The sequence below is a fragment of the Scatophagus argus genome, chromosome 23 (genome assembly GCF_020382885.2).
Source record: "Scatophagus argus isolate fScaArg1 chromosome 23, fScaArg1.pri, whole genome shotgun sequence".
Taxonomy (NCBI): domain Eukaryota; kingdom Metazoa; phylum Chordata; class Actinopteri; family Scatophagidae; genus Scatophagus; species Scatophagus argus.
The window spans coordinates 10138994-10166905 of NC_058515.1; the positions used below are offsets into that span (position 1 = coordinate 10138994).

Sequence of the window (27912 nt, forward strand, 5' to 3'; positions counted from 1 at the left end):
GGCCCATGAGTAATTAGGAGAGGGAGCCAGCTTTGGATGCTGCCCCTGGGGAAGGAGGTTATTGGGAAGGTGGACGAGTGGGAGGGAGAGTGGAGGGACGGATGAGAATGGAGGGCGGACGTGTACCGGTGGGGGTGGGGGGCAACTTGCAGCTATCTGCAATTGAATGAGCTGAATTTCGTAAGTCTTGGGCAAGACATCCATCTCCATTTCTATCACCTCACACATGCTCTGCTCTCATTGGTGGTTGTACATACTGGCTAATGAACAGAGCTGAGGTCTGGGAAATTGCCCCTTGGTGGAGATGGGGGAAAGTTCCTGCCAGTGTCTGTTGAAATTCTTATTATTTGAACAAATGGAATTCATTTTCATTTCAGTTGTGAAAGGATAATTCCAATATATTGCAGTTAGGGCCTTAATTTCATCACTGTTGGCCATAATTTCTTGCGCATCCATTTCTCAGCAATGTAATTGCCCTGAAATGTTTTAAAATAAGATTATCTTAACTACTTTAAGTGCTTCACTGACTTATTTTTAGCAGTGTTTCCATGTCACTAGATGTCAGCAATTAACTTGGTGTGTACTGTTTCTGCTGTTTAGAATGTTGGCCAAAAGCATAAAAGAAAACAAACCTGAATTGTCAGGGTTTTTATTTTTTTGGCCTCAAGGGTCAGCAGAGACAAACTTAAGACTCAACACTGACATAACTTTCAAAGGAACTTTTCATAATTAATCTTGTATCATAAAAATTGCTGAACCTTTGTACTAAAATGGACAGTATAAAAATAGATGAAATTATAAAGCAGACACTGAGACACTTGATTTCCAAAAATAAGTATATGCATCTGCATTCTGCAGTTTAAAGCTGCATTAATATGGGTTCATCACAGGTTTATTTATTTATTTTCCGGGAAACAGTTGGCAGTCAAACCAAATTAATGAGCTAAAAAAAAGAACATAGAAATCTTCCATAGACCTGAGGTGAAGTGGAAAATTGGGTGCCAGTGATCATTATGGGTTATTATATCTTTTTATATCTTGATATAATGAAATTGATTAGAACAGCTTTGAGTCTTTTCAGTGTGATTTTAGAAGTAATTGCAGGAAAAGAATACTATTCTGTTCTTATAAAAACCCCCTGATGTGCCAGCTTATGGTTTGTTATACCACCTACAGTACCGCGAGCTCCTGCTTGAGATGGAGTAACGCTACAGGTGTTCATTTCATTCACTGTTGTGTACAGACACCGTACAATTCCAGCGTTGTCTCTCCTCAGATGAGTGCTCGTAATATTTTGGCCGATAAATAAGTTGTTATTTCATCTATTATGGAGAGCCGTACAGGTTTGCCTTTTGTGCTTTAATGGGCTTTAACTGCAGCTGTGGCTGTTGAAAAATTCAAAGGAAGCTGAGTTTAAAACTCGATGCCTTCCAACTTCTTCAATCATGAGGAAACGCTGTCAGGACTTTGTGAGCATGAGGTATTTTTGAATGTACTCCTGGATGCCTTTTGCTTCCAGGCTAATGGTTTGATGGTCTATAGATACACCCAAGTTCTTAATAATTCATAGATTGTGCTCAGGGCTTAATAAAAGCACTCTGCCACAGCATCTTTAAGTTTGCCTTTTTCTGCAGCTAACTCCAATAGACTTTCATACTTCCACTGATGGGAGCTAAATTCAGAGTACAACATAAATTAATTTGGCAGACAATTTTGACAGCAGTGGCATGGGAGATCATTGTGCCAGTCCACCATAATGAAATAAAATACTGTGCTGCTTAGCATTTAGCAAAAAACAAAAATGTGTTTAGTCTAGATGCTGCTGGGAATATAGATTAAGACTCAAAAAACAGTGGTCCTTGTTGTTTTATTTGTGCTGAAATCAAGGTTGAACTGGTTTATCCTCCAGCGTGGCACCACTTTATTAGCTGTTTGCCGTCCTGTCGAGCTTTGCTGCGTATCAGGTTTAGGCAGTTAATTCTAGCTTAGATGAAGCCCCCCCCCAAAAAAAACTCCCCTCCTCCAAATAGGCTAGAGAGTGACTCATGGTACTTTCACATTAAGGAGTGTGTACATGCTTTGTGCGCATCCATGTGTGTTTGTCTGTTTGTGAGAGTCTTGGGAGGGAAAAGAGAGACAGTAGGCAGTTGCTGTCTGTCTGAAATGGTGAGTGGCAGCAGGGAAATGGCACCCCTAATTTCTGATTAGTTTTGTCTTTTCCTCATCAGCTGCTCTCTGTTTTTTTTTTTTTCTGTGCCTGCCACAGTAACTCACAACTGGCAGAGAGCGTGAGAAGAGGGAGGAGGTGGCGTGGCGAGAAAAGAGAGAGTGGGAAGTAGAATTATATTACCAGTTTTATTGAGGACACAAATCTGAGTCAGTACGGACATTCAGTTTCTCCTGTCTACAAAGCTATCGTCGCGTTTTTGATAATAAACCAAATCCTCTTAATGGTTTGTGTTCAAAATTTTCCTCAAAGGATGTTAATTGGTTTCTAAAGCAGTCGCATCTTTTTTGTTATTCGGTTTTATATTTTATGGGAAGTGCAAAAGACTATTTAAACTGTTTGTCTTCATCTATTTTGCTTTTTGGAATATCTCTTTGCTCATATGACTGTGCCTCTGCTTGCCTACATGACAGTACTGCTGTTGCTTAGGCCAAAAATACATGGCAGATAGTGTTTTTTTCTTTATCTCATACCATATCTGTCCATTCCTCCCTGTAATGAAGTGGGCTGTAATTCTGGCACAGACAGATCGTTCAGATCCCTTCAGTTTCTCGATTTCCATTTCCAGCCCCCTGACAAGCTGTCCGGCAGATGTCTTCATCACAGATATTTTAGTCTGATGGTGAGATAGGCAGAAGATTGGCGGAATGAGGGGAGAAGTGGGAGAGCGAGGGAGGGAAGAGGATGATTTAGTGGAAAGGGGCACGGCCTGCTTTTTCGATGCATACTGAAATGGGTGTCTGTGCAGCATCGATAAAAAGTTTAGGGGGACATCGGATAAATCTGGAGGAGAGCAGTTAAAAATGAAGCTTGAGTCACAATCAGAGTCAAAACTTTTGAGAAAATATGTCATTCCGTAACTTGGTCCATTGAGTCAGTGGACAATAAGACAGTTTAATTGCCACATTGATGACTTGATTAGTCTAATCAACCTGCTCATCTTGCTTACTTAGATAGATAGATAGATAGTTTATTGATCCTGAGGGAAATTCAAGCATCCAGTAGCCCATTACAGCAGTGTAGGTTAGTCAAAAGTAAGCAAACAAACAACCAAACAAGGCCTAACTGTTAATGGGAAAAATAGACTAAACATACTTAATAAACTAACATATGCTACATAAAGCACAATAGAGTGCAGAGAAACTTGGAGCATTTAACAAATTTCCGAAATGAGAGAGGAGGTGAAAAAAGCAGAAAGAGAGAGAGACTCTACATTCCACATGTAGTCTGGAAAATGCTATGTGGGGAGCGCTCTTGGCTCACAAGCTAATTGGCCCAATTTAGCTGGTGGAGGCATGTACCATGGTTGGCTTCCGCTAGCGTCGTCTCTGGCGGCTGGTTGTGGACTCCCGTGGAGAACGGCTGGGCCACGGGGCCGTTGCTGTGTGTGGGGAACAGCTGGCAATGGACGCAGCTGCTTGATTGTAAATCAAGCACTATTGTTCCCCCCATTGCGATGGTGCTTGTGTAGAAGCTAGTGGCTTTCCACCCGCTTAAGGAAATGCTGAACCACAAACAAGGCAAAAAGGATCCTTGTGATTTGGTGATGCGCCGGATTTTGATAAAGCCAGTTTCCTTGTGGAATATCTTGAAGGGATCCAAAGACATTCACTGCCATATTAGGAAGTGAATTCCAACACAGCCGAATAATAGTTACATTCGTTTGAGTAAAAACCATTGCAGCTATTCCACACTGACACCACAGTCATTATGGTACAGAAATGGCAGCCATGCCACTTTGTTATATCATGGGTTATGTCAGAACAACTTTCCGCCTATAAGGCCTCCGTAAAAATGTCTAATTCCTGTCATTATAGCTTATAATCAGTCACAATTCATACCTAAGGCTGTATCTGAAATAACATTTTGTAGTCTCTCAGCACCCTTTGCTTCCCTTTAATCCCTATCCTTTCCAAACCCTCAGTTTCCGCAGCATGTTAAGGCTTCATGTGGATATCTGTTTCTGTGTGTCATACACCGGTTGTTCGACTTGTGAGACCATTCATGTGTCCGCACTGTCTGGACCCAGGATCCCGTAGCAATTTGCTTCCCAGATTCACAGTGGGATTCTTAATGTCTTTCTCCTTGGACTTGAGAGGAAATTAAAAACATTTTTTTTTCCTCTTTTCTACAGTGAAGATAAAAGATTTTGTCAGACATTGTCTGTTCAAGGAGACGGGCTCTGGGTGCCACATGTGCCAACATCAAAATGAGATCTATTAATATTTCTGATGTATTAGGACATTTGAGTCCCCTCATTTACATATTTCTAGTTCTATCCCCTTTGGGATTTTGCATGCCCTTGACCAGAGGTCCCCAAACGTTTTGGCTTGTGAACCCTCAAAATGAAACAACTTCGCCTGCGACCCCTCGTCATTGGATGTCTACTGCTTGTGAAATGTTCAATTACAGAATTATCTTTTTTTGAATCCTTGTTTTATTTGAATCAGTTTTAGGGGCCTAAAAAGGTAAAATTAAAAGATATGAAAACAAAACATAATTGTGTGTGGTAGAAATGTAGTTTTGTGCTTTCCTATCATGTTAATCATTTTGGGTCCTAGTAAATTTTTACCCTACAAACCCAGTTTTAGTCTGTGTCCACCTGTGAGGGTTTGGAAAGAAAGCCTGTCAACTCTAACTATTAGATAAACCAAGGTATTGGAGAAGCTGAAATTTTGATCTGATGATGGCGCTTCATGAAAATTCAGGCAATCACAAAAGATCATCTGCTAACATCTGCTCTAAACTGCGTAATACGGAATCAGAACAGTTAACCAGACATTTGACTCAAAAACACAAATGTCAACTCAATAGGATTCATCCTCTGGACATTGTAGATATCTGTTCCAATATTCATGGTAATCCATCCAGTAGTTGTTGAGATATTTACCTAAAGAACTGAAATATCAACCTGTAAGAGGAAAAACTTAGGGATTCACAAAATTCAGCTGGTGCCATCCTCTAGCAACCATTAACATCTGTACAACATCAGGACCGAAGCTGAGTGCTGACCAACCGACTGATTGATCCATACAAACCTGCCACTAGCTTGGCTAAAACAAGGATGTTCATAGGCTGGGAACCATTGCTCTGATCAATACCTGTTTCAGTATCAATATTAGTTCATACATGAGCTAACCTCCTTAATAACCTCTGCAACCACAGGAACAGGGAAGCAACTTGTCTGTAGATAAGCATTGACATTACAGCCTTCTAACAGCTTATGATAGCAATTGACTTCAGCTAGGAAATCAAGTGTTCTTCTTAAGCAGATGATTATGTGAGGGCTTCGGATGGTGGAAATTAAACCTTTCAGTTATTAGCCTATTAGAGGAGGAAAGAGGGAAGAAGGGAAGGAAAGCAAATTTACAGGAAAATATATCTCAGAACAAGAACTTAATGGCTCTCGTGTGGGAAATGATGGACATGACATTTTGTGCAAAATCTTCGCAATCCAGGGACACATTTGCAACGGAAGTGAAGTGCATTATGATCTTTTCTGTCACCAAGACAACAGTGCGTCCTGTCAGATAGATTGGATTGGGAGTAGCTTTAAATACTGGAGTCAGTCTCAGTCTCTCTCTCTCCCACACACACACACACGCACAATGATGATTCTTCAGCAGCTAGATTTTGAAGCAAAGTGAGGTCAGAACAGCCGTATTTTTTTAAATGCCACATGAGGCAACGAGATTTTAGTCATTTGGCAGTTTCAAAGCCGTATGCAGAATCGTGTCCAAACTGTTTTTGTTTTTTGTTTTTTTATTTTTATTTTTTGGCAGAAATGACAAAGGAAAAAGTCAGAAAGAGCCATACAGAGACGCAGTGCAAGGGTGAACAGAGCAAAACTGACATCCTCCTTTCCTATGCTTATCACATCCTTTTTCTTTTAACAGCCAGTTGTAGACACTTCCTTTTTTTTATTGGAACTATATCTGTTCCTTCAGAAACATCACACACAGTTGGCAGAGGAATGCACAATTAGCATATTCATGAGATGAATACAGTGGAAACTTTGGAGTCGCAAGTGACAGGGGGTGGAGGGGTGGAGTAGGTGAGGGGGGGGGCTGTTTGTGTGTGTGTGTGTTTTTGTTGTGGAACAAAAAAGCAGATGGCTTGGTGACTTTGAAAATCCAAAATTAGGTAGGTTTTTATGAACTTCACGCTCATTGGCTATGTAAATCGCACAGTCAGACAATCACGAAAGACAGCGTTGTGTGTTTTCCAGCTGAGATTGCGTTTGTTGATTGAAATCTGCTCGGCACTCGGAGTCTCTTAACTCTTTTCATTCTGTGTGAGTGCCCTCGCATGAAGTATGCTTGACTTAGTTGTCATCTAATGGACAGACAGACAGACAGAATGAGGGATTGTCTCCTCAAATAAGTCAACTGATTGCAGTCAAAGGTTTCGCAGACGCAATCTGACTCACCTGGTCTTCAGCAATGAGGTGTCTGTAGTCCTCACTCCATGCCAAGATTTCTTTTGTTGATTTGAAAATGAAGGCCTGTCAAGTGTTTTTAAAGTGTGCTTAAACCAGTTACAGTATGGATGTTCTGTTTTCTCCAGCGTTGTGTCTTGGATGTTGATTCAGGAGCAACATTAGCTTGAAATTCTGGCGTTCAAGTGCTGTGATCTCTTCATGTCTGCATGATTTGGCTTTGAATAAAAAAACAGCTTGGTTTTTAAGTCAACTGCACCATTAAGAAAAATTGAGGCCTATGACGCTGTTGCATCTCCATACATCCATCCATCCATACATGAAAGCTGAATTATTGTATGTGTCCTATCTCCAAACTTTTAAGTGATTTCTTGGTAGTGCTGTCTTAGGCTGTGCAGAGTCATTAGCTATATTAGATAGGGCTGGAGTGGTGCTAATTGTTCACAAACCAATCACAAACATTGCAGGCTCTGATTAATTTCTTTTCGGACTCCTCAAACAGTAGCCAATTTGTTAAACTTTATCAGCATGCAAATGTATGGCTTTACAGCAGTAATCCAGTTTGAGGCACTAGACATTTTGGAGGACACTGGATGCAGAGAAAGACACTATAAATTGTCCTCAGTTAGCATTATATCAGTTTACAAAATGCGTCCAAAATGATGCAAATGGCTGCTAATCTTTGTATATGTACTGCCACTACATGCTGCTCAAAGCAGGAAAAAGTGAAATTAATAAATAATAAAATGCACTTTTGCTCAGTTCTCTACACTGTAGGGTTTTTCTGCTATAGCCTTCCTTGACCTGGTATCACCATCAACAAGCTTAAGGTAGACATTGCTGATTCTGTAGACATGGCTGAGTGGATGAATGTGTGTGTGAATGGGTCAGTGCAGCAAGTGTTACAAAGTGCTTTGAGAAGTCAGTTGACTGGGAAAGTACATGTGAATGCAAGTCCATTTATATGCTTGCATATATGTAAGAATGCATGACTATCTCAACAGGAAACCAGAAAAATGTACCATGTAATTATGTGTGTATTTCAGACATGGCCCGTCGGTGGTGTACATTGGAGGGAGGCTTCCTGAGTTATTATGAGAGCGAGCGATGCCCCTTGGCCATCGGCAGGGCGAACGTCACTGAGATGGTTAGCCTGGCTGTCAGCCACACAGAGACCATGACTGGAGCTGGGTATGAACACACACAAACACACTAACATGCTATGTAAATACTACTTGTGTCTTGTGAGAAAAAAATGACTTTGTATGGTTATTAGAGTAAATAACATTTAATATTCATCTAAGTTCTCTGCTTTACATGGTAATAAGTCACAGGGCTTTCATTTACACTCAACATTCAGCTTTGCTGTCATTACACGCACACGCTGACACATACATCCTCTCAGCTAAATCATAATTTATAAGTGATAGTTCAACCTGCTTTAAGGATACGCATGCTTCACACACACACACATACACACACAAACACACTCAAGCAAATTTCAGATGATTTATTTTCTTTTGTTTGACCTAATTACAATTTACTACACATGTCATTCCTATATTACAGAGCTTCACTGTGGTTTAACAAACACACACGTGTGTTAACAGAGACTTCTGCATAGCTTCTCTCCCTCATCATATGGCTCATTAGCATAATCTTAACTTGAGCATTATTCAATTTAACAGAACCCATCAGGGCTTTATGAGTGCTGTATTTTGCTGTTTACTTTGGCGGGAATGCAGGCGAATGGTGTGTCTTTAACTGCTTTCATTCGCTTCTCTCAGATTATGAGTTAGTTAGAAAAATAAAAAATAAAAAAAAGTTGCTGCGACAAACTTTTCTTTATTTCCCCTGGAAGTGTTGCAAAAAAAAAAGCCACAAAGGAGAAGAAACAGATGTCTCGATCCTTTTCCTTGCTCACCATCTCTCTCTCTCTCCCTTTGGATCGTCCTGTGTGTGTGAGTGTTCATATGAGAGTGTGTGTGTGATAATAACTTATGATTAAAGCATAAGCCAGGTCCTTAATGACAGCAGCAGATGTTATGAAGAAGTAACAATGCTTTTATTTGTAAATGTTATTTATGCAGCTATTAGAAACACATCTGGCCAGCTAAAACTTCAACCTTTCTAATGAGCTGGACGCATAGAAACACTCATCACGGGTCACGGTGGTAATACTGTGTGTGTGCAGACTCTGCAAGGAAACAGCGATGTGCGCCATTTTTAGCTCAACGCATACATCCAAGTTACAGGTCGTGGCTTCACCCCCAGAAAGGCTATTATTTCTCTGTCGCTGACGCCCATAATGGCAGTATGTTTCACTAGATTAAACTCTGCCTCACTCCCTCTCACTCCTGCAACTTCCAGCGTTCCCAGCATGCCTGCGCAGCGGAGAGAACGAGGGACGCCTCACCTCTTGACTGTCTGGCGCTCATGAATATTAACATATGCAGATGACACACACCCACCAGCAGCCTATCGCCACGCTACAGGAGGCCGTAGGTGTCGTTTCCATTAAACACAGCATTTGGGTAATTTCACCGTGGCAGAGGACACCGTGAATTATAGCACGGCCCGACACATACGTCTGCTAAAGTTGTATGAATATTACACACCCGCTTCGTAGGAATTAATGCAATAGGAGTGTGTTGGCTGGCGATAAGTTGAGGTTTTCTAGGGACTTTTTTTGGCTCATCCGCCTGTTTCGACAAGAGTGTTTCTGACCTTCAAATTCAACTGAAAAACCTTGGATACAAACCTTTCTGCTCTTTTTCTGTTTTTCTGTTTCTCACCCTTTGAGTTTTTAAAGACTTTTAGAAGGGCTTAGTTGCTAACTTTGTCAGCGAGATGGGTTATATATATTTATATATGAGGGCTGGGGAATTAAGACTTTCTCTAAGCGCACAAAAGCCTTAAAGAGAAAATAAAAGGCTGAAGAAAAGCATATAGATAACTTTATGCATGTTCAAACTACAGGTGAATCTTATGCAACAGATTCCCCCACAAAGAAAGTGTGTGTCAGTTCTGTCTAACTTTGCTCGACAATCGAAAGTGTTTTTTTTCTTTCACTTCATCACATTCAAATAAGCACATAAGCTTCTGTATTATAATTAAATTAAAATTTAAATTAGCCATTATCAAATCTAATGAAGTTTTATTTTTCTCATGTTCACAATGTTGATATGAATTAAAAGAACATAAAACAAACAGCAGCCCATAGTAGCAACTCTTCCACAATCTACAAAAACACAAACAAACACACATTTTGCACAATGCATTTCCTCCATCAGTCTTAGATCAAACTGTGGTGAGCTCACACACTTGTGAGGGTGCATACTAACAGACAGTGTGTTTACCTGAATTTAAGTAACTAGGAAACTGTCACCTTTTTTCAGTAATCGTCATTTATTAAGTAAGCGAGAAAAATCTGGACAGCAAAATTCCTACTGAGTGGGCCTAATGTCTCGACTGTGTACAATATGTGCTTAACCGTGTTTTTAATGTGCCTGCATATGGATGGAAGCATTGCTGTGGCAGCAGTGTGGTTCAAAGGAAAGATCCATACTGCTGTCATTCAAAAGAGTGGAACTGAAAGACTTGATGCCATTTTTTTTAAAACTATCTGTTTAAACAGCAAGTAAATTATATTTTATTTCATGTGTTTTTGGGGCATCACTTTATGATCTGCCTCTTGTTTTATAACTGATCCACTGTATTTAGCTGCTAGGCAGGCTCCTGAGCTACACTAATGTCCTTTTGGGATATTTATTAAATTGTGTGTCAGTGTTATTACTGTTGTTGTGGCAGTTTGTCTCTCTTATGCTGTCTGACTTGTTTGTCACTGTGCACGGCTGACCAAACTAATTTCCACTTGGGATTAATAATGTGAGCAAAACAAATGTCTGCCCAACCTTGGAAACTGATGCGCTTTCTCACCACAGAGGAACAAAAAAAACCCATCATACTCACCACTGATACCACTAAAATGAGCCAGCTTGACACAGGGAGAAATCTTATCACTGACCACTTGCATGCAAATTATACAGTAACCCAATAACTTGGACTCTTTTGTGCATATAAACAGAAAACAGGAAAACGAGTAGGACATAAACAAGCATCTAAAAGATCTATAGCCTCTCATACGTAAAGGACAGAAACAGTTTAAAATGGCAGACACATAGAGTACAAGAACGCATCTCTTTCCTCCCCAGCCATTCCCTCCCTCTGGGGTGCTCATAATGCAAGCGCTCATCTCTTATCCCTCCTCTCCTCCTGTCCTTTCTTTATGATACCATTTGCCCAGCGCATCACTGTACCCCTCCGACACTCTCTCCGTGGCTCTCCCTCTGGGACCCCCCCCCCCCATCTCTAACAAGCGCCTGCACACCTGCCTTGTGAAGAAGAGGAGGCGAGGAGGTGGGGTCAGGCGAGGGCACGCAAACACCCATGTCTCGCCTGTTCCCCTGACACGTGTGAGAAGAGAGCGACTCAGCGCTGCTGTGAACCCACCCCCACCCTCCCCCGCGACACGCCACCTTTAACACCCATCGCCGCAGCATTTAGAGCCTCCAGTGTGTGTTCAAACCATTAAGATAGTGATACTGTAACCTCTGTGCCTTCACCGAGAGAGAGACACACACAGGGAGGGAGAGAGACGGGAGGAGAAAGAGCAACAAAGATTAATAGCTGCCTTTTTGCTTCTGACAGCAAGGGTTTTGCCTGCAAGTGTGTGTGTATGAATGAGTGTGTTAGTGCATGAAGGATTATGGATCTACTGTTTTTGTTCATATACATACACCGGGAGAGTGAATTTTTATTTTTTGACTGACTGACACACATTGTATCAAAGCACATTCATAACAGCTTCAAGGCTAAATCTGAATGTCTGAGCTACATTATCGCATGCTGGAAGCAAAAGCTGCTGTATATCAATAAAAAAGTGATTGTTCCTACACATGAATGGACATACCATACATAGAAATGTCTTTTAATAATTGAAAAAGGATGGATGTGTTGAAATGTGGCCCTGCTCCACATGACAGATTGAAACACACAGTAAAATAAACAGCTGATTGTAGTCTCCATTTCAAGAAGGTCTTTGAAGATGTTTTTCCCCCAAAGCAAGCTTAAAGCTAAATATTGTCATATTAATGTGGACAATTATTATTATTGTCGAAAAGAACAAAAACTTTCAGTTGAATGTAAATGAAAAGTAAATGGAACCATTATATTACATATTTTCATTATTTTGTTCCATCGGTTTTGTAGAAACGTGTGTTCACACAGCTGAGCTTGCCGATCAAAAAGGACACCGATTGATTTTAACACTTGGAAACAAGCTGACAGAACTGACCACATTTTTTGTTATTTCAGATAAAATGTCAGTGCACAAAAGCTTAATGTTAGAAAAGTGATGGGGAGAGTTAAAGACCCTCCGAAGTGTCCTGCAGCAAGGCTTTTGTGACCTGTGACCGAGTTTCTTTATTTGCTATGTTATGTTGTTGTTAAAATGTATATGTCAGTTTTTAATTGTAAATGAAAATGCACAGATTTGGATGTTTCTTTACCTGTTGCCTGCATATGTGTGTGTGTGTGTGTGTGTGTGTGTACACATTTTTCCATTCTAGATATCTAATAGTGAGCTGTGTGTCTCTGGCAGGGCTGTGTTTACTGTGGAGCTCTACCTGCAGACAGAGCGGGTACTGATTGTTGGAGCTGAAACACAGGAAACGCAGCATGACTGGATCCAGGCGCTAACAAAGGTGACACACTTTGCACACAGCGGCGCGCACACACACACACAGATGTCTTTTATAAATCTATTTTTCTCTTAAAGTTACAAAGAAGAAATGGTGCGAATGTGCCGCAGAACCACAGTAACATTCATCCACCACTTTTTTCTTCACTTTGCAGCACACACAGTTGCATACATTGTCCTCAGTGAGCACCGTGCTGGCTGTGCCTCTTTCAATAAGACAAGTGGTCTTGCTATCTCTTCCCCCATATGCTGACAGGATCTTGTAATAACACCCTACATAAAAATGTCCCCTATTCCCTTTTTATCTCTTTAATCGCAGGCAAAGATAGTAGGAGGTATAGCTGCATCAGTCCATATGTCTCTCCATCTGTACCATCGGCTTTCCACAACTCTGTATTTTAATTTGAATCACAGAACAATGGCCCAACAGAGCCAGGCGAGGGAGCAGGAGGGAGGACGGGATATGGAAAATAATTCAGCCAGGGAGCAGAAACTGAGCAAAGGTTTATAACTACAAGAAGGAGACGACATCTGTTCTGTTTTTGTGTTGTTCTTTGTTTTGAGGCGACAGCAAAAAGTTTTAAGCGTAAAAGTTCCTCATTTGCGAGCCCGTCCTTTCTCTTCGTTTATCCTCGTTACTCGCAGTGCTTCGTTCCGCCGAAAGTGGAGGGACTGGTGCAGAGGGACAGCGAGCTGATTGGCAGACTGCACTACAAAGAAGGCCATGACCTGTACCACTGGAGGGTGGGCTGGTTTATGCTCGAAGGCTCTGCCCTGCACTTCAGCCCAGGAGAGGATGAAGGAGAGGAGGAAGTCCTTCAACTCAAACAGCTGCAGGAGCTCAGTAAGCCTATTTGCATTATTATTGTTTTTTTTTTATTTCTCAACATGTATTGCACCAAGAAGACAATGTGTTTGCACAGTCAGGTTTCATTCCTCATAAAATCGAATGTTGTGACACAGCGAATAAAATAGTTTCCTCCATTTTGAAGACTTTGTGTTCTCAAAGGTCAACACTGTCGACATTGTTTGCAAAAGGTCTGTGATTCAAATTCTGGTGTCACTAAAGTTCAGTTTTGCAAAGGCAAATGCACATTACTGTCTTTTCCTCAATGAAAGGCAATCCTGTTGTTTTTATGGTTTGAAGATGAACACTTTCTGCCCTGTTTAAATGATCTGTACTCCCTGGTCTAAAGTGCATGGCGCCAGTGTGTTTAGCACATGACCAATAATGCACCTGACCACAACAGATTTTGAGAGAGAAACCGAAGTACTTACACAATACGTGAAAGTGGCAACTGCATCGGTCAGAAACTGGAAATGAAACCTGTGGACACCTGATGTCATCTGTTCTGTTCATCATGACAATTTGTCATTATTTTTTTTTGCTTTTCCTCCATTTCCACTTCAAGAATCTTAGAGAATGGCTTCCTACAGGCTTTTAGAGCCAACTAAGAACCAATATGAAGAAATCTGCTCGCACAGCAACATTAAAGCTCCACGCAAGTAATCCACGCAGCACTCTGCATGTAATAAAGACTTCAGTGTCAAGTCCACAAATATATGTAGTTTGTCCCCACTATTTCAAATGTAATATTCTGAAAAAAAATGTCTCAATTCAGGTGCAGTACTTTGTGAGTAATCCTGTGATTGAATTAATTCATTCTGCTTAGAAATGTCACTGCTGTTACTGCTGATGTTTTGAAACCCGCACTGGGCTGGTCGTGACTGACCTCTTCCATTGACATATGCATGAAAGAAACACTAAATTTTGCTTAATACTGTCCCAAATTGGTACAGTTTGAGCTAACAGTTTATGGTTAAAAAGCTTCAGTGGTGCTTTTAACTATGCAATAAAACAGTTTTACAAAATCTCACAGCCTAAAATGACCAAATCTGTCTATGGTCGATGGCATTAGTCGTCCACTGCTGCAACTCAGTGATGCAGTGATGCTGAGATTTCTGGCTTTTTAAAATTCACTCTAACTATTTTGATAAAGTGCGTGATTTTGAAAAAGCTACCATTCCATGCCACTCTCCTAACACACACATTTATAACTCCTTAAGGGTGTTGGAGGATGCATGCAAGCAGCTGGTGTCAAAAGTCATTTCAGCTCCTCACACCATTACACAGATCTCTGCTGTAATTGGCTGGTTTAGTCTTCCATTAGAAAAGTCATCCTTTGCTGTTCCGGTAAAATGTGGCATGAAAACATGATTTTAGAAACGGTAGTGTAAAAAAAGAAAAAAAGAAAAGAAATATTCACAATATGATGGTGTCATGCTTGTAGCATTGTTTCTGCTGCTAACATGAATTCTTGAAAATATCTCCACATTATTAGCAGACACCAGTTGTTTAAAGAATAGTCAGTGGAGGGAAGCTGCCAGTCATAGTGGAAGTTCCCACAGGCTTTGGCAGATTGATCAAATGTGCCTGTGTGATGCGCGAACAGAAGGAGGGGTAGAATCGATGGATCTTTTTAATCCATTTACACCTCGATGTGGATCAAATTGCGCAAAGTGCTGCCCCATCTTTTCACCTTGGGCGGGGTTAAAAAAAAAAAGAAGAAGAAGAAGAAAAAAAAACTGCAGCAGTGCTCATTTTTATTCCCAGCTTTCTCAAACCATATTTGTCACAGCCAGGGAGCCGCTAGCGCCAGGAGGGACTGTGTTTTGTCAGGGGATGGTAGGTTCCGGAGCATTGAAAGGATCCCTTTAGGAATCGCAGTCTGTGACATGGGATTAAATGTTATTTTCTGTGCAGTGACACCACCGCATGAAAGGTGCCCCTGTGTAGAAGCGAGCGGATTTAATAAGTACAGTTTTCAATTAAAATCACAATGTGTTTCCAACATGCTGCACTTCAAACTGCATCAGGAGTTCATTGCAAGTGCAGTGCAGCCTGTTCCTGGCTCTTCTGACTTCAGGCTGGCACAGCTATGATCCCATTCAAAGCCTTTTCTCAAAACCTACTAAAGAGTTTCAGTTCATTTTAAACTTAATTCCTTTATTTGTTGTTTGCCCAACACTTTGTACCGTCTTTAGCTGTCCAAATTATTTTATTGATCTTTGTCAGTGGATAATATCCATTTGTCCTGGCTATGAAGCATTTTGTTTTTGAAAAGTGCTATATAAATAAATAAATCCACAAGTTAAAAAAAGAGAAAAGAACGCTGTCTTTACCTCCCAAAATGGTTTCCTGGTGTCTCAGCTGTGCACTTGAGAAAGGATTGATCTTTTTGTGATGTCTCTTGCACAAATAACTTGAACCAAAGTAAAATGAGAGGAAAATGACAGACACAGCAGGATAATCATTAACCTGTCACAGTGCACGAATCAGACTTTCCATCCAGAACTTTCTGAAATTAACGGTTTTCAAACAAGATAAGCACATTATCTTTGAATTCATTCGGTGCAATTTTCTCAGTGGATGTCTCTTAAGGCAGTGGCTAAATAGAGAAAAAATGTTAATCCCACTGCTCTGCTCAGTCATCTAAAAATTAAGATTGGAATCGGCACAAGACTGCAGCCCAGCATATTTAGCAGTCAAATTTCAGTGTGTCCACACTCAGGTCCATTTCAATGTGAACATATGAACTGTAGCAATAGTAGCTCACATGTTCACAAAGGGTACAAAACTGTTGATGATTCATCTGGAAGTTAACTTAATATGAACTGAGTAACTGCCAAATCTGATTAGATAAACCCACCTTTTGTGATGGCCTACAGCTGAATACTGAAATTAATTATATCCAGTCCAGTGTCGCTAACATAGTGTAAGTTTTTGAAAATGATAGTAATCGTGGCTGTCAACAAATGATAGATTTTGTTTTTTTAAAAAAAAATAGAATCCTGTTTACAAATGTTGACTGCTGACTGTAAACATTTTTCATGAAACTTCACAGTTGCTATCGTAGCAAAAAACATGGCATCCCTCAACTGCTTCCCACCCATGAACACAACCACTTGTGTTCACTGGGGTGTTGGTTCAATCAAGATGAACGACTACTTGAAATAAAAACCTCGGAGTGTAATATTATGAGGTCTTCTGACAATAGCTCTAATGACTGTCAAAATAAACACTTAATGCTCCATGTCATCCAGCACCCTAACTCAGCCTGATTTTTAGAGTGGGGAAAAAAAAAACAAAAAAACATCCTCGAAATCTCTTACAGGACAGCCATTATAAATTAATGGAGAGAACAAGGCCACAGACTTGGTTCCTTATCACACAAACATATTAAGTAATAAAAAGTTTCCCACTGAGCTGTAAGATGGATGAAAGAGGACTGCTGTGTGATTGTTTAAACAACGATGACAAGTGTTTTGCATTTACCTGATAACGCTGCTAATAAACCTCTCTCAAGTCAATATCAATCTCTGAAGTTTTCTCCTTTCTTCTCCTGTTGTTTGGATCCAAATGAAATGCTGTTGCCCTTGAAAATCTGCCAAAGAAATGAAAAAAAAGCAAATTATTTGTTGAGAGAGGGACTTTTGGGGATTAATTGTTTTTGTTGTTTGGTTTAACATATGAAGACCTAAACAAAGGACTTGTTAGTCGAAAGGGGTCTGTAGTGTATAATATCTTTGCCAGTCGTCTTTCTTGTGCCAACAATTAAATTAAATTTCCTGTCGCTGCCGATAATCAGTGTTTTAAGTAAAAATGCGGATGAAGAGGGTTTCTTTCTTTTGAGGAACTAGTAAGAACTAGTTTTTCTCTCTTCTCTCTCTTTTTTCCCGGTGATGTGAGGAATGTGAAGTCTTCCATTTGAGGTACAGTACAGAGAAAATATTGTCCACAGATAGCATTTGTCTTGCATTTTTATGCCTCTGGAACTTAAAGGAACATTTTCATTTCTGAAATTTGCTTGTTGGATTTTTTTCATTCTACTCTCTGAATGAGAAGATCATACCATATCATCATCATCATACAACCAGGATTGTACACAATTAGTCCTTTCATTGTTTGTGTTCACTCTGACATAAGCATATTTAGCATACAGGCAGCTAGTAAGCTAGCTGTCTTCACAAGTCATCTTATTTATCTTCTTCTTCTTTTGCTACTTTCTTTTATATTCATCCATGAGGAATCCATCCGTTTGAGCACTGGGAACTTGAGTATGATAAAAGTGCTCGATGGTGTTGCTAAGAGATTTGTGACTCAACTGCAGAGCCTCATGTTTTTTTGTGCTTTTTTTGTGTGTTCTGTGTGTGATTGTTGCCTTGATCCAAGCAGCTGTTTGAACCCACAGAAGAGATTACGGCAGAGCTTTCGAGTCCCTGTCCCCAGTTTTTCTGTATCCTTGCACTGGTATTTTAAGATTGATTGGACAGATGAAGAATGGCAGGAACTCTGTTTTTAATATTTGTGTTAAATATTACCCCCAGCACAGCCTTATTTGGTTGCTTTTAGAATAACCTTATGTAAAGCTTGATGACTGGTGTTTACGCCTCACTTCCCTCTCTTGTTTAAACCACCTTCAGTAAGTCTGAGACATTAAAACTGCGTCCATGTTCCCATAATTACAAGGAAATGCCGTTAACGTCTGGTATTTTCCTCTTCTATTCTTTTCGCTTACTTTTCCTTCCACTGTATGTACATTTGAAAAGACCAGTCAGATATGTCTAGACACATTGTGCACTGCATCATTTGCCGTGATTGACTTAAAAAGTAAACGATTAGTTAAGAGAACAGAGACCTTTCGGTGACAGGGAGTGAATGATTAAACTTTCAAGTTTCATGGCTTAAGATTCTAAGGCCTCTTTGTTTTTACAGAGATTTTACGACTGCAAATATCAGACCTAAGCTATTCCCGACCCATTCCTTTGCATTAGTGCAGAATGTGTTTGTCTTTGAATGTAAGCACTTTTGGAGGCTGCATTTCCTACAACTTGTTGCCTTTGTCTCTCCAGCTGTCTCCACACATACAGAAGGTGAGGAGAAGATCCAGGTCCTGCTGATGGTGGAGGGTGGAAGGTATGTCAGTCAAAAAAGAAAAAAGAAATAAAAGTGTGCTAATTGGAAACTTATTTGCCACACAACACCATGCATCATGCAGCAGCGTTAGCTTTGATTTCACATTTCTTCATTCTTGTTAGTCTGAATGCACTGTACCTACTGTTATGGTCCAAGGTAATTAAAACCTCGCTAGACTGCCCGCGTCGGTTATAGAGATGAGGTGAGACAGCAAGGAGCGCAAGCCAGTGGTTTTAGCTCCCTTTTAATGCAACAAGACTTTGTGTTTATACCATTAATTGCTCTTCGTTTGTGTGTTTTTGATGAAATCTCACGGGAAACCTGTGGTTGTTTATAGACGTGTGTTCCGCAGAAGCACTTCTGGATTCCTTTAATCTTCATGGTTGTTTATTTAATGACTTAGCAGTGCTTTTTTTCCAACTACACAAACAACTTTTGCTCTTACAATATTAAATACCATATTGTTATAGGAAATTATAGACTTTATGAATAATTACTTCCCCCCTCTCCACTCTGTCCTTAATAGAACCGTTTACATCCATGGCTTCAACAAGATGGACTTCACACTGTGGCACTCTGCCATCACACAGGCTGCTGGCACAGACAGCAAGGCGCTCAGTGACCAGCAGCTGACTAAAAATGGTGTCCCTATCATAGTGGACAGTTGCATTGCTTTTGTCACTCAGTATGGTGAGTATATTTACAGAGAAAAAATAGCATGAATGTTATTACAGTTTCACCTTGAGAAGCTGATTCAATGCTGAGAATTTCGTGCTTTCTAACATTGTCTTAAATAGTGCAACATTATCTATTGTTGCATGCTTAGAAATGCAGAAAATGTAGTCCAGCTTTTCACTGCACTGTTACTGCACGATTTGCAAAATAGAAACACACGAATCTTTTTGCATAGTGCCTGTTGCTTTATCAACAGGCACTATGCACTGACACACACTCACAGAGTGCCTTTACAAGCGCAATGCAGTGGAATGAGGGATTGGCTTAAAGTTAACAGAAACTGTGAAGTGGTACAAGAGGTTAATATTCCTTGTAGCAACAATTTTTTTCCACCTGCAATTTACATTCAAATGTGCTTATATAACATAGTTAAATCCTACAGTTCAGCACCCATAAGTTTGGTTATTGCCCTATAATTTACTTATATAGAAATCTATGTGCTGTGACTAGATGGCAAAAAGCTCATAATGAGCCAAACAAAAGTCTTACGGGTAGGAACAAATCAGTTTATTTATCCAATCATCCATCCATCCATCCCTCCTTAACTAGGTTTGTGCCAGGAGGGGGTCTACCAGAGACCAGGTGATCCTGGACAAGTGGCCCTTCTCCTTGAAGAGTTCACCCGGGATGCCCGTAATGTGAAGCTGAGGGATAAGGAGCACCAGCTGGAGGATGTGACAGACACCCTGAAGAGCTTCTTAGCCCAAGTGGAAGATGCACTGCTGACCAAGGAGCTGTATCCGTACTGGGTTTCAGCTTTGGGTATGTGAGCTGTTGGCGAGACAGTATAAGCAAAAATATGCCAGTGTTAAAGATGCACACACAATATATGTTCTCTTTTATCATTTCTAATTATTATTATATATTATTGTCATTGTCATGAAAAAAAGGTTCAGTTTTGTTTCAGAAATAATTTAGAAAGTATGACCTTTATTTCCTTTATGTGTCCGTGGTCATGTCTCAATTGTTACAGCAGTTCTCATCTGTGTGGTTTTTGTAGATGAGAAAGACGAGAGGCAGAGAGTAAAGAAGTACTCCACTTTCATAGAGAGTTTGCCAAAGATAAACAGGTCAACCCTTGATGCCCTGCTCCAACATCTTTACAGGTATACACATACACATACGCTTCAAGCTGAAGACACATTTAAAGCTTGTACCAGCGAGGCCATTTCAAGGTCAAGGTCGCTGTCAGCGTAAAAGTTTGTTACCCTGAAGGAGAAAAGCATGTGGTCAATTTAAAAACTTTATAGTCAGGCTATGAGGAAGCCAAGACAACAGTCAGCAAGGTAGTTCATCTGACAAATTTTTTTACTTATGTACAAATTTGAGGTATTTTAATTGAATGTTCTGCTACTTTCCTGCTACTTTAAACTGATGCTACCTTTGACACTACATTCAAAGTAAAATCTTACACTTTATGTCCGTTACATGTATCAGACATAACAAGTACAGGGACTGAAAAGTCGTGCACCTTGAGGAGCCGTCGGGCTGTTATACGTCACCTGCTGATTAGCCTATTGTCCCTTCTGCTCTGCTAATGACCCACTCTGTCATCTGTGTGATTTCTTTCTTGTTTGTTTTTTTTTTTTTTTTTTTTTTTTAATCCTTCCATCATGAAGCAACAGTGTCCTTGGGTTGAAAAGACGAATCAGTCTCATATTGTTTGTGCCATTTGTTCGCATTTTGTCAGTAAAACAGATCGAGTGGCCCATTACTAAAAACTTAGACACTTAGCACTTAAAATCAATAATACAAGTGGTGTTATTTGTGGCTTTTCGGGCCTTTTCATGCCTCTCTAGCCGTTATGTTTTCCTCAATGCATACGCTTGTATGTCATTTCATCTGTCCTTCTGTTCTTTTGAATGCGATATCTCAGGAACGCCTTGAGGGAATTTCTTCAAATTCATACAACCATACAATCGTGAGGCAGTAATTCTAGTTTTTTCTGCAAAAATAACATATTTCAGCTTTATTTTCAGGCGTTTACTTAAAATGTTGCTGATTTTTCAGTCTTCTCACTTTTGGACATTTTGAACACTCAGCTTAATGTACAGAAATTTCCAGTAATAAATTGCAGGATGCGAGCAGAACCATTAACCTACCCCACTGATGTGGAATGAAACAATAACACTTTGTTTCACGTACACAAACACTGCGCGCACTTCACAGCGTCAGCATTACACACAAAGTGCAGGAGCCAAAGAGAACCAAAGCTAGCGTCAGCAGTTAGTTCTTCTACCTTCAATTGCATTTACAAACATTCGGCTGTCTTGATGTCTCATTCACTGATGCTCACATTACACAACATTCCCTCTGAAACCTGCAGAGGATGGTTGTGATTTAGCCGCATTATGTTAATGATGTAGATTGTTTGCAGGAGACTTAATTGGCCCTTTGCTGAATCTGGACCGTGGCCTAAGATTTCACTAAATTGTGTGTGTGTTTGTGTACAGTGTGTGTGGGCATGAGAGAGGTGTTGTGCAGGAGATAGGAACTGTTTGTGTTGATCTGTGTGTGTGTGTGTGTGTGTGTGTGATTCAGGATTCAGCAGTGCTCCCACCTCAACCACATGCCGAGCGAAAAACTGGCCTCTGTCTTCTCCTCCTGCTTGTTCCAGACTCAGGGACAAACGCCACAGGAAGCCAGCGTCGTCCGTGACCTCATCAGCAACTACGTTACACTCTTCAGCGTGAGTCAGAATGTTTTATTCAATGATTTTTTGACTGACTGTTGAGCCACATGTCTTCGAGTACTCAGTTAGATAGCATCAGTTTTACTGCCTAAACAGCTATTACGTAATTGGTAAAAATGTTATCATACAGTTAAAAAAATATTGCATGAACAGGTTGCTTCTCTTATGACTTTCAGCCCTACATATTTACCATGGCAAACCAGTTGTTTAATTAGATGTCAGTCTGCTCAGCTGTTACAAGCAACAGTCAAATGTGGAAACAGATGTCTTTGCCAACTGCATGCATCTCCAGAAAGAATATTGGAAAAACAGGTAAACTAAAATCAAAAAATACCAAAGGAACCTTGGATTTTGAGTCTGAGCTTTATAAAAGGAAGGAAAATCACATTTTTTTCCTTCCTTTGAGCTGAAAAAGAGTGTATACATCAGTGTTGGATAGTTCTGCTTATAACAACTGTAGGAAAGGTCCAGTATGTGCAGTCTTATGCAGTGTGGGCTGCTACATAAAGACTCTCCAATCAATGGCTGATGAAAAAGAAAAAAAAAAAATCACAACATTTAAAGTATTCATATACTATTACCATATTGCATATCTAAACCAACCTGCAGGCGTGACTTTATTTACACTTTCTTACTTCAACCATCTGGGGAGCAGAACTGTTATTGCCAAAATCTTCACAATAGACTTGACTCCGCTGATGTGCGAATGGGCGGGGGTTGGGATCAGTTTTACCTTTGGAGAGCTGCCTGCCTTATGGGATACGCAGCACAGAGCGGCCGTTAATTCCCAGCAGAACGCCTGGATCCCTCTTGTTCTGACGTTAAAGGAGGACCATTCACTCCAAATCGGTTCGGGATGCCATCATTCGCATGACAAATAGCCATTAAGCTCAACCAATCATGAGCCCAATAGCAGTGAATACACACACTGTGACATAAAAAAATAAAAGAGTGAGACATCCCGCTAATTAAAGCGGCAGTTCTATGCTGGATGTCGTTGACGGGGCCCATTATCAGGCCTAAACACACACACACCATGAGTTTGTGAGGTTTTTTTTTTTCTTTTTCTCCCCCCAATCTTCTCTGCCATTCGTTTAACTCCAACAAAGCAAATTGTTCTCTGAAAATGATAATGATGTGTTAAAAAAAAAACGTTGGAACAAAAATATCATTTTGCAGACAGAGCTTTTGTGAATGAAAAGAGTATTCGCTTGGTGCTGAGCTGTGTCAAACACTCACAGCCAACTACTTTCTTCAAAATTAGTTTTAGAAGTGTTAGCTGAACAACCCACTACAGTTTGCGCATGACACCTTTTCTCTGGTTTAATCCAGTCTGTATCTGTATGTATTATATTTACTATATTACTTTGGAAGATGGCTTTTTGATTCTCTCAGGCAGTTTAATGTTCTTTGAGTGTGGCTTACGTGATCAGAAAGTTTCTCACCGGCAGAGTTTCAGCTGGTGTGTTTCTGTGGTGTTACCAACAGGTCAATGAAGAACGGGTGCAACAGATGGAGAGAGAGAATAGTTTCATCACACGCTGGAACGACAAGAAGGACACCACAGTAAGCCAACCTTCAGAACCCAAATGGAAATCACCAACGGGTGTTCTGTTTGTTTCTCTGTGTATTGATTTGCCTGCATGCGACAGGGCCTCTCATATCAGGGATTTCATTTGAACAAGTTTCCTGTTTTTCTGGCGAAAATGAAGGGGATTGGGTATGGTGGGAAAGCAGAGGAGGCAGGAGCAGGCGGGTGAGGTAAAAAGGGCTTTGTTCCTGTTAACCTTTACCACAGGTACTTTATGCCTGGATGCCTCAGACGAGAAAAACATTTCATTCAGATAACTGAGGGAAAAAAATTAAATCACATGCCGCTGTTGTTGCTGAAATCTGAAATAAGTTGTTTATGCCCGCTCCTCTCTGCTCTCCACCTTGTTCGTAGCCTTTCAGAACATGTTTGCTGCTGTGGGGCAGGAGGGTTACTCAGTGGAAAGCCAGAGCTATTATAAAGCTGTCTGAGGTGAAGACTGCCACAACATTCTGGTTATGGACACAAGTTTTGGGGGTTTTGGGCTTTTTAGACTGGCAGAAAAATAAAGTTACGATCATCTTCGTAAAGAACATTCATTTCGTGTAATTACAAGTAAGTGTGGCGGAAAAGTGTCTGTTGAGATAATGGGTGCGCTTATTTTAAGGATGATTTAATATTAAGTGAAACACTGCTTAAAGTTGTTAGGATTACATAAATCATTTTTTTTACACAGGACTTTCTTGCTTTGTCTTATTTTCATTGTTTTTGTTGTTAGACGTGACTTTAATATGTCTGCAGGCGCCATGGAGCACAAGCGCCAGAGCAAATGAAACCAGTGAGCTTAACTGGTTTGGAAAAGTTAATCAGTTCCATGCAGAGCTGCATTGTTGGACTGATTCTCTCAACCTGAAGAAATATGAAAAAAAAGTGTTGCTTAAAAATGTAATTTCCCACCCACAGACTGCACTTGTGGTGGCCTGCATGCAGGTTATTTAAGTTGGTGTGTTGGTCAGGTTTTATATAAGCTGTCTTTCAGAAAAAAAGGGTATTTTTTTTTTATTCAGACTATTGAAACAATGTAAAGTGTAGCGAAGTTATTAGAGAGATTTTCTTTTGAACATTTGTCATTAACAGACAAACATGAAAACAAAATTCTGTGACCTAGTCTACCTCGTAATTTCTACACAAAACCACAATGCTGGCAAGGCTAAAAAAAACCAGACATTTCATACCCTGGTCTATTTCGGTAGGAACATTGGCAAACAGGAGAAGAAAGTACAGGTAGAATTTAAGGTATAAGATGCTGCTGAACAAATAGGCCCACTCTTGAATACCAAGACTTTGGCTTTTGACATTTGCAGGAAGCTTGTCTCAAAGGGCTCGGGCCTTTCAGGTGAAGGTTCTGACCTCATCTGTTTCCATTTAGAAGCAGAAAATGACAAGAAGGCCTGCACCCTGCGAGTGGATAGTGTGGCTAGACTGAGGGAGTAAGTAAATCAGTGAAATAATGAGGTGTAAGGCATTGCCATGCCTTGTAAGTTAGAAGTGGCACTTCAAAATCAATACTTGCATTTACAGCCAAGACAAGTGCAGAAAGACTATGACTTTGGTAAAGATTAGAAATGTCTTTATTTCAGATAGATCATTGCTGTTTTTCTTACTTTTTGCTGTGAAATCTCACCATCAGGTGTGCCATTTTAAGACTTCTTCAGCAACATCTTTATTTCCTGTCTTTCTTTTTTGCTCGACAAATGCCATGTTTGTAGAGTATGCCTGGTCTTCCTCCCATCATATAAAAATGGAAAGGAAGCAGGAAAAGTGTACTTAGCAAACCAAGATGGACCCATATCTGTGTGTGACATTTTCACAATTATAGCTTTCGACCCACTGGTTTGGATGACTGTCATTTTATGTCGTATTAGGGCCATGGGAGTCAGAAGTGGGTTTCTCCCTCTAATCCTGCGATATTCCTCCCAGCTCAAGTCAATAATAAACCTTAGTTCACCTGTAAATTAAAATGACAACATGCTAGCTCGTTGGTTTACCACCCCATTTGGCAAGAAGTGCAGATCTGGTGCCTCAATTGTGACCCTGTCTCTTTTGAGAGCTACATTTTCACTTTCCTTCTTAACTTCTCTGTTTTTTTTTTACCACACAGAAAAACATGTGTTTTTAATTGAATGCAGTTAATATTACAACGCCAACGCAAAGGTGGTGATTTGTACTGACGACGATATTACAGGGAATCTAATTTCCTACAGGCAGCTTAGTCTTTTCACTCTTGCAAATTGTTGGACCAAAGGATTGATAGCACTCTCATGTCATGTGTTCTATACAGAACTGCAACCAGGATGTGGTTTAGCTATATTTAGCTTACCGTTGTTGTTTGTGTCTACAAGCAGAAATGGAAACAGCACATAACAGCTTGTAAAAAACAAGGTACAGATTGTTAATTAGCGAGCTCTAGAGGCATTGGTAGGTGTATTTTGTTAGCCAAGCTACCTTACAGTTTGAATGCTAAGCTAAGCTACGTGCCTCTTGCCTCAAACTAACTAACAGGCAAACGTGAGAGAGGTATCGATTTTCTCATCTAATTGTGAACAAGAAAGCAAATTAATTTATTCATGGCTGAACTTTAAATATTGACTGTCACAAAAGGCTTAGATGCTTCATGATTTCATGGTGCATCAAATCTTGAGCTTTTTATTTTGTATTAATCATTTAGCGGAGCTTTCATGAATGAATTTACAAAGAGTAGATGGCTAAAATCTAGAAATCTAGAAAAAAAATATAGATCTAATCTAATCTAGAAATTTGAGATTTTATTTACAAACTGGTGCTTTTCTTTTAAGGTTAACATTGGATGGAAACATTTCATTTCCTGCAGTGTGGCAGTGAACCTGTTTCTCTCTCGCTTTGTGCTGGCAGTTTGCCCTTTTTTTTTTTTTGCATTCCCACTATAATCTCTGAATATTTTTCAAGGAGCATATTCAACATTTTTAAATTGACAGCACACTTAGTTAACACCTCAGTTGAGCATTTCTGTTTCGTCACAGGTGAAACGTGCACCCTGTGCTTCCACCTTTACAAGTCTGTCTCACACATGTTCTCTTCATTTAGCTGAATTCTAATGCTACCAGGATTTAGTCGGCCGCCGGCTCAGAAAACGACCTCTGGTTTCCACAAATCCTCGAACCGTTTCTCTCACTTTTCTCCATTTAGATTCATTCCACACTGGAGCACGAATTTCAAAGAAAAGCCAATTAATCCACCTGCAGTGTTTTTGTAATTCAACTGATCTCTCAGTCCATGTTCTTTTTTCCTTCCTTTCTTTCTCCCTCCCCAGTTTGCTCCAGCTGGGGACTTGATCTTCGAGGTGTACCTGGAAAAGAGAGGGCCAGAGAACTGCTGTTTAATCAAGGTATAAGTGTGTGTGTGTGTGTGCGCGCCCGCATGCGCGTGTGCGTGTGTATGTATTTGTACTTTAAGCAGGCATGTTGGACGTATGAGTCTGTGTGTATGCCTGCTTTCTCACAGGTCCCTGGTGGAAAGGTGAAATAAGAAAGAGGGAGGGGAGATGTAGTGTGGGAAGAAGGCAGGTGAAGCAGGAGAAGGAATGAGGGCTGAGTGTGGGTAGAATGAGAGGTGGGGAGGTTGATAGAACAGGGCTGAGACGTTTGGGGTTTAACCTGATGGGACTACCACCACTGAAATAAATCAAAAGTGAACTAATCAAAGCAACATCTGATTTAATTGTGTGAGTAATTGCATTTTACAAGGCACACAGGCAGCTGTGGGTTACAGACGACTGTCACAGATCGGTCGTAGTGTGAATGGGGTTGAGGAGTAGCATCACAGTTTGGCTTTAATACTGCACTTTCTCTCTGTGAAGTAAGGTAGGGCATTTTCTTTGTTCAGTCCTGTTCAGCTTATAACTTGACAAAGAAGAAAGTATTTACTTTAAAGTTTTAGGGGTGAGATTGAAGGCAATGAGATCATTTCAGAAAATCTATTTGTTGTGTTTTTGGTAGCTCTCTCCAAGCATGCGGTCCGCGGAGCTTGCAGAAACTGCGCTGAGCATGAAGAACATCACCTTTAACGCCCATGACTCCTGGACCACCTTTGAAGTCATTGAGAATGGAGAGTTAGGTACACAGGATCCGATCACCTAATGATACATATTGAAATCACAAACACTGTATGTATGATGTGTGATTATCTCCACCATTCCTGCTCAGAATTTGTTCAACAATACAAATACAAACAAAGACTTTAAAGAGGGGGATATAGTCAGAAGCTTGGGTTTGGTACTGTTAATTCCTCTATATCTATATCTATATTCATTTTGAAATAGTATAGTAATAGAGAAAGAGAGAGGCTGGTATGATATGCACCAAAGGTCCCCAGGGTGGGATTTGGACCATTGGCACTGTTATTGCATGTGGTATGGGCCTTAATGTTGAGGCACCTGCTGCAACCTCTTCAAGAACTGAGTTCATATGCAACTATTTGGCATTATTGTTTTGCCTGTGGTGCCCATTTGAAGCA

At 40.3% G+C, this 27912-nt stretch overlaps 1 protein-coding gene across 5 annotated transcripts in view; it reads left to right on the forward strand.

Annotated features, from left to right (window-relative positions):
- The window catches only part of arap2 (ArfGAP with RhoGAP domain, ankyrin repeat and PH domain 2), a 102334-nt gene that overhangs the window by 61493 nt on the left and 12929 nt on the right, over positions 1-27912 (forward strand). For all 5 annotated transcript variants that reach the window (XM_046381573.1, XM_046381571.1, XM_046381572.1 and 2 more), the window contains 11 exons: positions 7712-7856; positions 12328-12430; positions 13072-13270; positions 18340-18403; positions 18930-19093; positions 19688-19900; positions 20139-20244; positions 21680-21827; positions 23319-23396; positions 26711-26785; positions 27396-27513. In XM_046381573.1, the coding sequence (XP_046237529.1) occupies positions 7712-7856; positions 12328-12430; positions 13072-13270; positions 18340-18403; positions 18930-19093; positions 19688-19900; positions 20139-20244; positions 21680-21827; positions 23319-23396; positions 26711-26785; positions 27396-27513 (1413 nt within the window). The remainder of the gene's footprint in view (positions 1-7711; positions 7857-12327; positions 12431-13071; positions 13271-18339; positions 18404-18929; positions 19094-19687; positions 19901-20138; positions 20245-21679; positions 21828-23318; positions 23397-26710; positions 26786-27395; positions 27514-27912) is intronic.